The sequence below is a fragment of the Dromaius novaehollandiae genome, chromosome 24 (genome assembly GCF_036370855.1).
Source record: "Dromaius novaehollandiae isolate bDroNov1 chromosome 24, bDroNov1.hap1, whole genome shotgun sequence".
Taxonomy (NCBI): Eukaryota; Metazoa; Chordata; class Aves; order Casuariiformes; family Dromaiidae; genus Dromaius; species Dromaius novaehollandiae.
This window is the reverse complement of record NC_088121.1, coordinates 8,367,396-8,381,053: the sequence shown is the minus strand read 5'-3', so window position 1 is coordinate 8,381,053 and position 13,658 is coordinate 8,367,396. Positions and strand designations below refer to the sequence as shown.

Genomic DNA, 13,658 nt, shown 5'->3' with positions numbered 1-13,658 from the left:
TAGTTAAAAATTCCCCCTTTTTTCTCCTTTACGTTTGCTGGCAGTGGATTTTTTCATTGATACATTAACTTCCTTTAGCAACTGTCTGCATTTTATAACTGCTAATTTACCGCTGCCAACTTCCCCCTTTTTTAATTTATACAATATGTTTATTTTTCCTGCGATTTTTTCTTTTATGCAAAGCCAAGACAATTTTTAACTGAAGATGCCTTCTTTTATGATTGCAGATTTATGAGATTTTGGCAAAGCCTTCTTAAGCGAGCTCTAATTATTTTTCATTGTTTTTGTTTACATTTTTCCCCTAATCAATTTTTGCTAATAATCCCTCTCCACTTTTGGAAATTGCCCCCTTTACACCTCCGAGCGCGTTTCTTATTGGTGGGTGCTAAAATCTGTTTCCCCATATGTGTAATCAGATTATGTTTGTTTGTACCTAGGCAACTGCTCCTCTTTGGTTCATTGATCTGTTCATCTTCAGCTGTCAAAATGAGGTCTGCTCCGCGATTACCCACATTGATTGTAATATTTTTACGCTGGAAGTGAGTCTCCGTGAGTATTAGGATCGCCAGGAATATTTTCCAGGGGCAGCTTGAGACCCTGGCGTATGTCTTCTGCTGAGGGTCCCTGGTTGTATCAGGCAGAGGTGGTTTGTAGTTTTTTCCCTTCTTCTCCAGCTGGTCTGGACAAAATCCTTGGAAACCTGCTCTAGGTGACCCTGCTTGAGCAGGGGGGTTGGAGTAGATGGTCTCCAGAGGTCCCTTCCAACCTCAGCCCCTCCTGTGAATGCAGTTTGCAGACCTGCAGAAAAGTCCCAGCGTGGGCTCTCCCTGCTCGCGTGCTGGTCCCTGCCCCCCCCAGATCCTCACTCCAGCCCTTTCGTGGGTGGTGGGCAGCTCCACGGCGGTGCTTTCCTGTCCGTGCATCCGGAGACTTCACCCCGTTGGGCCGGGTCCCAGTAACAGCAGTGATGCTCTGGATTTTGCTCCAGCACGGGGTTGTCTTTTGGAATGGTTGCAGTTTTGGTCTGAGCAGACTTAGCGCGGCGTCACCAGTTGTCATGGTCCTCCTAAACCTTTTGGATCAAGGTCAGCTTGGGGAGGGGGTTCTCCCTCCTTGCTAAGCCTCGTCCCAACCAGGGGGTGAGGGATTGCCTGGACTCGCTCCAGCTTTCTCCTTCACCGCCTTGGACCAGCCCTGTGCTGGTGCAACTGGGGACCACTGGAGAAACCAAGCTGCGCTCCCCGCTTCGCCACCACCTCCCAGCACTGCCGGTGTCCTCGGCACCGCTCGAGGCGTCTCCTTGTGCCGGCGTGTCCCGTCCGCGTGCCTGACGTGGGAAAACTCTCCAAAGAGACCCGTGTCCCAGGAGCGACGTCCGAAGCGCCTGACCCCCTCGCGCGGTTTTACCGAGGTTCCCGGGGACACGTCGTTAGACGTCTCCCATGCCCCGACCACTGCCTGCAGCTCTGGTTGACCCCTCCACGTAGGCTCCCAGCCCTGGGACCAGATGGCCTGGGCTCGTGTCCCCGCAGAGCGGAAGGGGCCTGATGGTGCCCCCGCGGGACCCGTATCCCGTGTTTCCCACTGCTCCGTGCAGCTCCGCGGGGCCAGCGATGCCGTGACGGAGCCTCGTGCCGCCCGCGCGGCCTCTCGGTTCAACCTGCTGACGAGGGAGGTTGTATTAGTGTGTAATGAATTACCCGTGCGTGAGAGAGGAAGCCCTCTCCGTGGCCAGCTATTGAAGGTGGAGTTTTCCCAAGGGAGGAAACATTTGCAGCTCACTAAAAATACCCGTCGCTCGCAGCTGCCATCTCCACCGCAGCTCTATCCGCAGCAGCGGGGCCAGCGGGGACGCAGGGTTCGCGTTTCTAGCACGGCCACGCGCTAACCCCTGAAGACACCAAGCAGATCGCGTCAAGGATGCTGCCTCCGATTCTGGCCTTGAAGCGCATGTGGGAGAGCTTGCAGAAAGAAATCGGCCTGGGAGTCTCGCCGGGGAGCACTGTGCGAGCTCCTCCTCGGGCGTTTTGGGATGCCAAGGCCAGCCGTGGGGCACAGGGTTTCTCTCCACGTGCAAAAAGCCCGAGTTTCTGCAAAGACAAGCCTGCAGCTGGCTCTGCAGTTCCTCAGAAGTCGTTCCCGCTTGGAGCTGCCAACCAGAAGCAAATTTACAGCCTGTCAGTAAAAACAGTGAAAAGCAGAAATACTTGGCTGTCAGGTAAACGCGCAGAGCCAAATGCAAATGTCGGAGAACAGGGGGGGATCTGTCGTCCCGGCTTCAGCCACGTGCTTTCGGCAGAGGGGACGTGAAAGCTTGCTTCTCACGCCGAAACGTGCCCCTTTTTGCAGAAGGGCCAGCGGTGCCTGAGCAGTGGGAGCATCCGCAGGCGCTGGCAAGTTCTTGCAAGTTGGTGGGAGCCTCCCCGTCCCTGGTGCCCGGGGGACACCATGGAGCAGCATGGGGAAGGATGGTGTGGGGTGACATTGGAGAGCATTTCCCCGATAACCCAGGTGTCACCTGCATGCTCCTGCTGCGAGAAGGGATGTCTCTGCTCCGGGCAGCTCTGAACGACGCTTTGCAAGATCACTGTGCTTTGCAAGATCACTGTGCTTTGCAAGATCACGACGCTTTGCAAGATCACTGTGCTTTGCAAGATCACGATGCTTTGCAAGATCACTGTGCTTTGCAAGGTCACAAAAGCAGGTAGCTGGGTTAATCTCCGGGCGCTTGGACACACCAGGGATTAGCCTGGCTTGGTCTTCAGCACTCTTTGGGTGAGCCCAGGTCCTGCTTCGCGGCTCCGCTCGCCCCCGGCGTGCCTGAGCTCTGTGTGGCCCTGCCTTTACAAGCCAGGCGCCGAGCCGTGCGCTGCAGCTGCACGTCGCTGCACGGGCAGTGGGCTTTTGCTGGAGATTTGGCTGTATTCGCCGATAATATCCTTCCCCTGTAAATGTTATTACCCCGTGTATGTTCGGGGAGAGGGGGGTCACCATCTGCGTTTTCCAATAAAAGCAAATTAAAATTGAAGCCCATTAAGGATAGCTCAATCGGGATGCTGAGCAGGGCTCCGGAGCCTGCTGGGAGCATGTTGCTTCCAGCCCGCGCCGCCACGCAGGGTGACAAAACCTCATTTAGCGCCAGCGGTGCCGGGAAGCGGGACACCGGCTCGCTGCGCGCACCTGAGCTGGGCTTGACGTCCAGCCGGGACTGGGTGTGACTAGGGCTTTGCTTGGCTTTGCCGTCTCTGGGAAGGGGCGCGTATGGGGAGGACTACGCCACAAGCAATTGCTTTTGCCATTCCCTTTTTTCCCCTCTTTCCCCCAATTCCCCCTGGCCTTTTGCTCAGCGGGTGCCTCCACCTTTCGCTTTGGTGGGACCCTGCAGCGCTGCCGTAACGCAGCATCTCGAGCGGCCGCGCTTGCTGGCAGGGAGGTGGGAGATGTCCCTCACCCGGTTTACAGCTGCGCTGCGGAAAGATCTCCCAGGCACGGGGAGGACAGGTTTTCCTGCCTCCTGGAACATCTCTCCAGAGCCCGGGAACGACGAACCTGGAGGCTATCAGGAGGGATACGGCCCAGCTCTGGCTTTCTGGCTCAGCGGGGCATTCGGCCTTCATTGGACCTCTCTCGAAGGGGAGGCTGAGGCTGGAGGCGGAGGAGGCCAACGCTTATTTAACCCCTGGAACTCCTTTCCGCGAGGTGACTTGGAGACAAAGATGTTGGTGCAACTGCAGAGGGCCGGCGTCGTTCGCGCCGACAGCAGCGACGGCTGTTAAACGTTTGCATCTGCGTCTCCTCTGCGTGGCTACTGCATTCCCGGGAGCAGCAGGAGGGCCCCTGCTCGCGGGCATTTAGCATCTGCATTGTGTCTTATGAGCAGCTTGGCCTCGGCTGAACTCGGACCACCTACAGATCCCGGCTGCTTTTGGGGAGGATGCCTCCAGCAAGGTGCGTGGGTCCCCGGTGCTGCCAGAGCAGCTTTCGGGGGTCTCTCGTGGGGTTTATCAGGTTTCCACTGACCTCCGGGGCAGGTGGAGCTGGGCAGCTGGGGCAAAACAGGATGCACGTGCAGCGACGACTTGGGCAAGGCTGTGGCAGCTGGACCAAGCGCAGTCGTCCTCACGTCCAGCCTCATCTGCCCCTTCAACAGGCTGAAAAATCGCCGAGTGTGAATCCCGCAGAGCTCCAGCCGCTCTCGGTTCTCCCAGAGCTGGGCCATATCCCTCCCGACCAGGCGGATGAGACAGGCGATCCTTAGCTCTCCAGAAAGCGCTTGTCTGCATGACAGCGTTAGCGACAGCATCGAGATGTGCTGCTGGTCAACTGGGTGCTTGGAAACCAGGCCGTGTCCTTGGATGACTTGGGAGGCCCCTGGGGCTGTAGAGTTGGGCGCGACCCCTCTTTGCATCTGAGCTTCTGCTTGAGGGAACCATCCCCTTGGTTTTGAGCTTTCCAGCAATGGAGAAGTCTGCGCAATGCATGGCAATGCCTGCACTGCTTACTGGTTTCAAAACAACTCCAGCGGAGGAGGAGGAGGAGGAGGACGAGGGGGTTAAGTGCATGCATGCCGTGGCCAGCACACCTCTGCTCAAGCGGTCGCTGGAGGAGGAGGACGGGAGCTGGACCGAGCAGGACGGGAGGCAGAGTCCCGTCTCCAGCACCTTCCTCCCGTCCCGTCCCCTCCCCTCTGCTCCCTGCGGTGATTTCCTACACGCGCGGGAAGGACAGCGCAGGAAAAGCGGGGAAGTCCTGGCGTGCTCTGTAAGGCAGACAAATTGCGTGCTACTTTCCCACTGGGTAAAACGTCGGCCGCGGCATCGGATTCCTGAGGTTCGAGCTCCGATTTCTCAATTAGGGCTGGAATTTCTGCCTTTGCTCCCAGCTCTGGAGGGACTGAAACTACAGACCAGCCTCTTCTAATGGCAGTGGCCAGAAAGACGCTAGCTGAGAGGCCTGGGAGTGTCTTGGGTAGAGTAAGAGCGGAGATGGCATCTCCCGTCCCTTCTGCAAGCTGCAGGGCTTCGCGGGGCAGTGCCTGTGTGCGTATTGGTGTGCATGGGAGATGCGGGGGGGAGGCTCTTTGGCATCCTACCTGGATAACTTTTCCGATATCTGGAGAGCAGGCGGGCTCAGCTCCTTCGCCCCTGCCCGTCCTGGTGCTCATTGAGGGGTAGGTTGGAGCTTTTTCTCCCGACGTGCTGACTCTGGGTCACTGCCACGCTTGGCACCGGCTCCCAGTTCGCTCGCTGGAGAGCTGTGTGCCCGCAAGCAAAGCCGGTCTCTTCTCCAAGCCCTGCTTTCCTTCTCCGTGGAGGAGGGTGGTGCCTGGTGATGGGGGGTTGCACGCGGTCCCTGGTCCTGTCTCCGAACATCTCCAGCAAGCGCCGGGAGCCAAGGTGCCCGTGCAACGTCGCTCCTGGGTGCACGCCCGGAGCCTGCCAGGCTCCCGTCCCCGTGCTCCCGTGGTGGCTTTGGGGCTGGCTCCGGTCTCCCTCTGGATGGTGCCGGTGCTGGACATCACCCTCTCTCTCCACGCTTAGGCTGGCTGGACTTAATTTTGCAGAGAGAGGTGTTGAAGGACCAGGTGCCTGCTTGCTCCTGGGTGCCTTACAGCACCGGGACCACCAGCACTACCAGCACAGCACACGGGGTGGCTTTGGGGGCTGTGGGTGCGGGGCAGGATACGAGCGGTTCCCAGCCCCGCTCGGTCCTTGCCTCTTCTCGCTCCCTATCAATCACTCTCCCTCTTGGAGTTTAAGTGGATCCCCGAGCGAAGTATCCCAAATATCCCGTAGCCGCCGGCTCACAAAGCAGCGTGCTGTTGCCGCGCCAGCGGGCCGGCCGGGGGGGATTGGGTTTCAGTCTGTTCCGCTGGCCGGCGGCCAGGCAAAGCAAAGCTCGGGGCTGCGGCGAAAGGCCGGTGGGGTTGCTCAGCCCCTCTTCGCGCTCGCTGGCAAAAATACCGTAATAAGGCTCCAGGAAAGCGCAGGAGGCAGAGAGGGGCCTTTCAGCTGCTGGAAGGATGAATAGATCTGCAGCGGAGGCTCCTTGGGGCGGGGGACAGACGGATTTCTCATTAGCTGCCCCTCCTGCGCGGGGAGGTGGCGGCGGTGCCTGAGGCCAGGCTGGAAATGCTGTTTCGGGAGCACGTGCGCTTGCACAGAGATGTTTGTCCCACGCAGGAGCATCCCCGACGGTGCGGGCACGTGGCGGCTCCTGACCTTGCTCCATCTGGGCGCTCCGCTTGGCTCTGGTGCCGAGTGGCATCCGTCACGAGGGATGTGCCCCGCTCCTTCCGTATCGCTCCGGCATGGCTTGATTTGATGGGGTGCACTAGCTGGGTTTCCAAGCCCAGTTTTGGGAGGGGACGATGCAATGGTCTCCCCTACGTGTGCCTGTTCGGCTTGGGCTGGCCTTGCTCCGAGCACCCTTGGAGAAGCCTGGGCAGCTCCTTGCCTGCTTTGCACATCCAGCACCGGCCACAGCTAACATGATCCCGGGTCAACCTGGAAGCTGATTCCCTGGGTTAATAATATTGTACCAGGATTAAATACTGGCAAGTTTCCTACCCTGAGGGAGGAGCTGGTGTGAGAAGTGGAAGGAGAAAGGAAAAAGTTGTGGGTGGAAAAATGAGGGCGGAGGATCTAGCTATCTGTGGGGCTGTTTATTTGTCCAGCTGTTTCTTTATCTGGCTGAATTTGGAGCCTGTGAATGTGAAGGATTTGCCGGGACTTCTGAGAAGCTCAGGGCCAGATGCTCGGTAGATCTAAGTTGGCAAAACTCCATGGAAGTTATTTTTACGGACACGGAGAAGTGTGTCTGCACCGCGCACAGATCCGCTGTTAATCCTCTGCCCCTCTCGTCCCTTCGCCTTTGTCCCTTGCTCCTGTCACTCTCCGTGCCCAGTCCTGGGTGTCCCCTGCTCGTGTCCCAGATCACTGCAAGCACCTGGTGTGGTCCCAGACTTGCCTACCCGCTAATCTCGGTCCTGACCTGGCCGCAGAGGAAAAGTTGCTGCAGCTGAGAACCGCACACTCGTTTCACTTGTGGCTGAGTACTAAGAAGCTCACGCAGAAACGTAGGAGCCCCCTCCCACCTTATTGGCACTGCAGATCATCAGCTTGATGTGTTTCAGCATGACTGTGAGCATCGGGAGGGTGTAGCGTGGTGGTGGTGACCTGCCTTTGGATGCCAAGTGCTCCGAGCTGGAGCTGAGCGCGTGGCGAAGGCACTGCGGACCCCGGCGCGCTCTTACAGCGAGCAGCCGTGCCTCCCCCGGCCGCTTGTGCCCCAGCGCTGGCAGAAAGTTGCTTATTGAAAGCGTCGTCAAAGTGAAAAGGACAGGCACTTATCTCCTAACCGTCCCGTGGGGAGCAGTGTGGTTTCTAGCGGGAAGGAGGCCAGAGTTGTGTCTGCTAGTTGCGAGCAGCTGCGGATTTATTTATAATGCCGTGGGTAGCATGTGAGTCTGCAGATAAACATGCGGGAGGGAACAACGCAAACAACAATATTGAGAAAAAGCTGCTCCGGTGAGAGCATCTCGCTGAGCTGCAGCTATCGCCAGCCACCAGAGATGGGCCGGTGGCCAGACGCCCGCTGCTGCCGCTCCTCCGGGGCTTTGCGCCGGGCTCGTCGCTGTCATCGCCAGGGGTTTGCTCTGTCCGGGATGCCGGGGTGTCCTCCTGGGCCCCGCGTGTGTCCAGACCTGCCAAGACATCTCCCCATACCCAGCACCCTCCCTGGGATGCGGGTGGCATCGGAGCTGCCAAACTGGCAGGGTGGCAGCATCAGCTGGTGACAGCGAGCCAAGCTGACAAGTTTGCGTTGAGAAGTGCTGGCTGCAGCAGGCAGCATCCTCCCTCCCCGGTTTTCAGGGTGCTAAGTCAGGCTTGGCGCTGCCGATGCAGAAGCTGGGCTGTCGTCATGGTCTGCAGGCGAAGGAGCTCGTCCTGTTGGGTGCTGCAGCAGGGTATGAGCACGGGGAGAGCCCGCAGGTAGAGTTGGAGACCTGCTCGGTGAGATGTGGGCCTGGCAGTCCATCCTGCATTACTGCTAGTGCAGAAGTTGCAAGGGGCTGGTAACGGTGGGGAGACCGTCTCTGGGACCACTGCGGGTGAAGGAGTTGTCTCTTGAGGATGGTGGTTTCCCGTTCTTTGGGGCTCATCGCATCTGATGTGGGGCTGTAGCAAGCCTTCGTAGGACTGACTTGGGGGCTGGAGGAGAGTCACCCATCTACCCAGAGAGGTCAGTGATGTGAACGTCCCAGATTGTCACACCTCGACGAAGGTGCCAGGGTGACCTCCTGGCCAGCACGTGCTCCTGCAGCAGGTGCTTATCCAGCTCCTGGCTCATCCAGGATGGGAAAAGATCTAGATGGTACAAGATCTGCATCTGCTGGCAATTGCTCTTCAGGGGTGATTATTTTCCCTGTTAGAAATTGTATCTTACTCCCAGTTGCTGGATTTAGCTTCCGGGCAAAGCATGTAGCTCCAGTTTCCCTCATGGGCCGAGGAGCTCCGTTTGCTGCTGCCTTCTTCCAGCGTAGATCCTTGCAGACCACAATCAATCACCTTTCAAAGTCCTCTTTGATGAACTTCCTCAGTGCTCCTGCAGCAATAAAACCCCGTCCGACTGAAGGAAAAATAGACTCTGGGGGAATCGCAGCCGTGCTTTTCAGCAGCCGAGCTGGGAGGTGAGGCCTCGTCTGACTTCGGACTCAGTGCTGGCGTTTGCAGGTTGGGATGTTCCTCTTCCCAGCGCAGTCTGCCCGCCACAGCCTCTTGCTGCGGAGACCTGAGCAGATCTGAACCAGCCGACCAGGTTTGCTCAGACCCATGGGCACCAGTTATCCGTAATTTTCTGGATTTCAGGCCACTGCTGCTAAGTGCTAACATGTCAACCGATCTCCAAATGTTCCCTGGATTTTAGCCAGGGCAACAATTTGCTGGAAAAGCTGTGCAAGACGGGGCACAAGGGGATGCTACAGCTGTAAGCACTGAGGAGAGCGGTCTTGGGACCTACCCTGCAATAAGAAGGTTAATAATTTCTCCTGGAAGGGACCTGTTTCAGGGTGAAATAAAAAGGAAACTCAGTTTATTTTGTTATCTTGGTGAAGGCTGGGAGATGATTCATTCGCAAGCCTTAAACAGCAACAGGGGAAGGAGGGTTTAGATAGCAGAGTCTTCATAAAAGTAAAATGAAATCTAATAGCTGGCAGCTGAAAAGCGTGAATTCAGACTAGGAGGAATGGAAGATCTTCTTTATGAGAAGATCAATGACCACTGGAAAAACCTACCTGAAATGAGTAGATTTCTACCCCTCGTTGTCTTATGTGAAAAGTAGATGTCATCAGGCTGGTGCAGGTAGAAACATCAGCTCCAAGGAGTTATGCTGTTCAAATTTTCGTTGAATTGAATAACAGGTTTTTCAGAATGCTTCAAATATTATTTTTATTGGGAGAATTATTTATATTATTTTAGAATATTTCTTCTTTTACATGATGGTCATTGCTATTAATATACTCACTATATGCCACTGTCACTGATAGTTAAGTAACAATTTCAAGAGATAAAGTAACAATTTCAAGGTTTTTTAAAAGCAATTAAGTGCAGCTTCCAGCTTGAAATGTGTGAAAAATCTTATTTTCCTTTTAGATCAAAGTGTCTCCAGGGTTTTAATGAAAAAGACAGAATCTTTGAAAAAATAAACACTATTAATTGAGCTATGGAAGCAAATATTCAGTTTATAAAGAAATTTCATAAATCTGAAATTACAACACTTCCCGACTAGCTGTTTTCCAGAACTCTCCTTAGTGGGAAAAATTTGAAAAGAACTATTTTTGCTCTTTATTTTTGGAATAAAACCAAATTTTGAAATGCTGGTTTCCTGTGAACTGGAAACCTCTGGCTCTAACCAGGAGTAATGAACAACCAACGGTCTGAAAATGATTTACTGCTCGGAGGAGGTGCAAGCAGCATATCTGTGCAGAGGCACTTTTTGGCTTGCTGATGGGAAAACAGAGCTCATGTGCCTCGCGCGCTCTTCGGCAGGTTGAACAACAACCATTTCTCCATTTGGACATTCAGCCTTGGCTCTGAAAGTTATGGGTTTGCTCACGTAGATCCTTTCTTCCTTCACTTTATAGTGAAACTGGAGAAGGTAGAGGTGCTTTCTGGGATTTGTGGCAGGATGCTTGGGTTTTTTGGTGGTCAGGAGCAGCAATAGGACATGGCATCCTTCCAGTCATGGCCAGTTACTCTCCACCCGTGCTTGGACCGTGGGACCTAGCACCGTTTTTTGGGTCCATAGCGCGGTGGCCGAAGACCTGGACTGTGTAGAGGCTCTGCTGGTTGAGCCCTTGCAGTGAGATGATGATGGTTGGGTACATCCAGGACTCTTCTGCCTTTCTGTGTTCAGCTACCCTGGGCCTGGCAATGACTTTGTCTTGCTGCTAGAGCTGAGCCGAGGTTGTAGCCATATGGCCGTAGCAGGGACAGTGGCCGAAGGGCAGAATCCCTCTGGCTGGCTGCATGTGCTTTTAATTCCTGCCCTACCTGCACATCCCTCTCTCTCCTCCATCTGTGCAAAGATCAGAGGTGAGACAAGATGCTGCTGGGGCATTTTGTGTCTGCTAGGGATGAAAGGAGCCTTTCCATGTTCCACAAAAGTAGGGATTTTTATCAGCATAACTCAAGCAGAGCCGAAGGTCAGGATGGCATTTAGGGCTTTGGCCAAACTGCTGAGCACTCGCTTTCCGTCTTCTGTGTTACCTCCTGCAACGTGGTGATCTTGCTGCCCCAGGCTTTGAGCGCAGCAACGTTTCTTTCTGTATTTGAAGGAAATATGTGATTTCCCCGGTACCCGCAGTTGAGGGTAACAGCAGGGGTAGACGATGCTGCTACATACATCAGCATCTCACAGTGACTCCCTGCAGAGGAGTGTCCGCGTGTCCTGAGCCCTCATCTCTGGCCAGGTCTCATGACAGGCCTGGGTAGCACACGTGGCGTTACTGATGTTTTACTGTCAGCATAAGACTGATGGGCCTGGAATCAGGCCCTGTCCTAGCAAAGCCTGGAGGCAGAGATGTAATTTCTAGCTTGTACATAAGATGCTTTGTACTGAGAGCAGTAGAGCCCTAAAACTGGACTCATCATGTCGCCCTGCCCATTGCACATTAACCAGGAGGTCAGGGAAAGGGAAGATGCAAGCTGGAATTCATGTTTGTGTCTTGCTTTTGCATGCAATGGATGTTTTCCAGTATCCCTGCAAAAACAGTCAGCCTCCTAAATGTATGCACTCTAAATCTGCTGCTGATTCACATTGCTCCTACTGAGCAGAGGGTTGTAATTTCTTCTGCAAGCATCATCTCAGGCTTAGCTAGAGAATCGCTCAATGAAGGCTGCCCAGCACTGTCTTTCCTGCAAGCTTAACACTTTTCCCAAGCCTAGGCTCAGTGTGGAAAAGCCTTTAGGCTTTCTAACCCACATTTTCTAAACACTGGAATATGTAGTTCTGTCCAACTTTATCAAAACATCAAACCTGGGCGCGGTGCAGAAAATCACAGCGCCGTATCAGCATGCAATGCTCCGGTGCAGACCCGGAGTTAAGTTTTCTGACTATGGAAAACAGAATTACTCTGACAGCTCCGTCTTTCGTGTTTGAGAGGTAACATTTTGGGAAGCTCCTGACTGGGCAATGGCAGGATTTTTATAGGCATGGGCAAAGGTCTCTCCTTGGCCATTCATGGAAGTGTTCATCAGATGCATTTCTGATAAGGCCAGATGGCCCTTGCCAGCTTTGGCTGGGGAACACCTAAACACATTAGCTGAAGTATTAACAGAGCAGAACCGGAGTGGCCGTCTCCTGCTGTCAGCCTGGTGTGATTATGCAAACCAATAGCTATTTGGGATGAAAAAAGTCAGCCCAAATCCTGTAGGAAGCTGTAGGAAGGACAAAAAGTGCTCTCCAAAGGCATCGCTGCCTGTGTGGCTTAGGAAACCTTCCTCTTAGCTCGCTGCTGGTTGGCCATAGCAGCATCTGACCTATTTCATCCCAAATTGCCAAGAAAATCAGCTTAATGCTAGTTTAATTTTTAAGTACTGCAAGTCCTTAAACTGCTGTTCCGTCCCGTGCGCTGCAGCATTGCCGAGGATTTTGCCTACCGTACAAAGCGCTGAAGTGTCCCACAAATGTTGGCAGCTCTGTCACTGGAGGGTATCAGAGACACCCTGTCTGGGCTGGGGCTCCTCATCTGCAATTGCAGAACTTCTCCCAGGCTGCGATATTCCGATTTTGGTTTTTAAAGAGGAAACTCCAGCTGGGCTGGTGCTCAGAAGAGCACGTTCCACCCCATGTACTGCAGGAAACGAGGGGGCCGGTTCCCGCTCTGCAGAGAACGAGAAGGAAGCAAATGTGGCGGAGGGAGGGACCAGGCTCCTTCCCAGCTGAGCCTGGCCTCCAAGGCGTCACCGAGTCTGACAACGGCTTGAGTCCGCTGGGGACCGATTCGGTGCTCCTGAGCTAGCCTGCAAGGTCAGGGGGAGAAGGAGACAAGCTGCTCCAGTTCCTCCTGGCCTCTCTCTCGCTGCACCTATTTGAGCACCGAGCAGGCAACATCTGGGCTGGTTGTGGCTGGGATGCTTGTAGACTTTGTTGTTGGGCGAAACCCAGCAGAGGCCGTTGCCCAGATTGCCGCCTTGACTCCTCGTTTTGCTTTCTTCTTGCAGAGACCTTGATGGACTCCACAACGGCAACAGCAGAGCTGGGCTGGACGGTACATCCTCCCTCAGGGGTGAGTTATCCGGTGACTTAATGGGAGATGGGAGACAGATTGGTGGCCGGGGGTCTTTGAACACGTGAACGTGTTGATCACTCAACAAAATGCATCCAAAGTGCTTTGGCCATGTGAAAAGGGAAGAGCACGCAAAAATATGACAATTGAGGTTTCCAGTAATTTTCTAGGAGGTGACGTGTCCAAAAAATACCCCAGTGTTGGAGCACTGTAATTCTCACCTGGCAGTGTCAGGGCATCGTGATTTTCTTTAAAACTGGTCTGCAGTCACTTAAAAATCAAGGAGTGGGAGGGATGAAGTGCAAAGACCACTGTTGTTTGTCCCCAGCGTCTTGCTTGTTATCCCATTGCCCGTCACCTATTGCAGAAGAGGGTCACAGCTTTGGCCTTCAAAGTTGCAGAAACAGCAGCCGCTGGATTAAGTGTGGGGCATCTACATGGTTCAGAGCGTTTCAGAGCGCGGCAGCGGGGAGCAGCTCAGAGCCACCGTGCCAGCGTCCCTTCGAGACGTGGTCCCTCTCTGCCGCTGGCTCAGGGCATCGGCCAGCACCGTTTTTCTGGGTGGCAGTGGGGGAATTTGGGAGGTGCCTCTGCAATGCCCCAACCCAAGCTGCGTAAGCCTAACTCAGCGTCGTGCTTGCCCTCCACGTGGCCTAAGTGAGCCTGGCCAAAGCTCAGCTCGGAGACGCTTCTTTGGGTTGACTCCTGCCCGTCCCCTGCTTTGCCCTGCGCACCCAACCCATGAAAACCTCCCCGCGGCCAGGCTTCCCGCGCCGCTACTTCGCCCCAGACCTGCCGCCCACCCTCGGCAGGGGCCAAATGAAGACGCTGCTTTGCGTTTCGCACCGCGGGGCTGACGGGCGAGCCC

At 54.9% G+C, this 13,658-nt stretch overlaps 1 protein-coding gene across 4 annotated transcripts in view; it reads left to right on the top strand.

Moving 5' to 3' along the window:
* EPHB2 (EPH receptor B2) overlaps positions 1-13,658 on the top strand; it is a 129,867-nt gene that overhangs the window by 22,043 nt on the left and 94,166 nt on the right. For all 4 annotated transcript variants that reach the window (XM_064497064.1, XM_064497063.1, XM_064497066.1 and 1 more), the window contains exon 2: positions 12,726-12,790. In XM_064497064.1, coding sequence (XP_064353134.1) covers positions 12,726-12,790 — 65 coding nt within the window. The remainder of the gene's footprint in view (positions 1-12,725; positions 12,791-13,658) is intronic.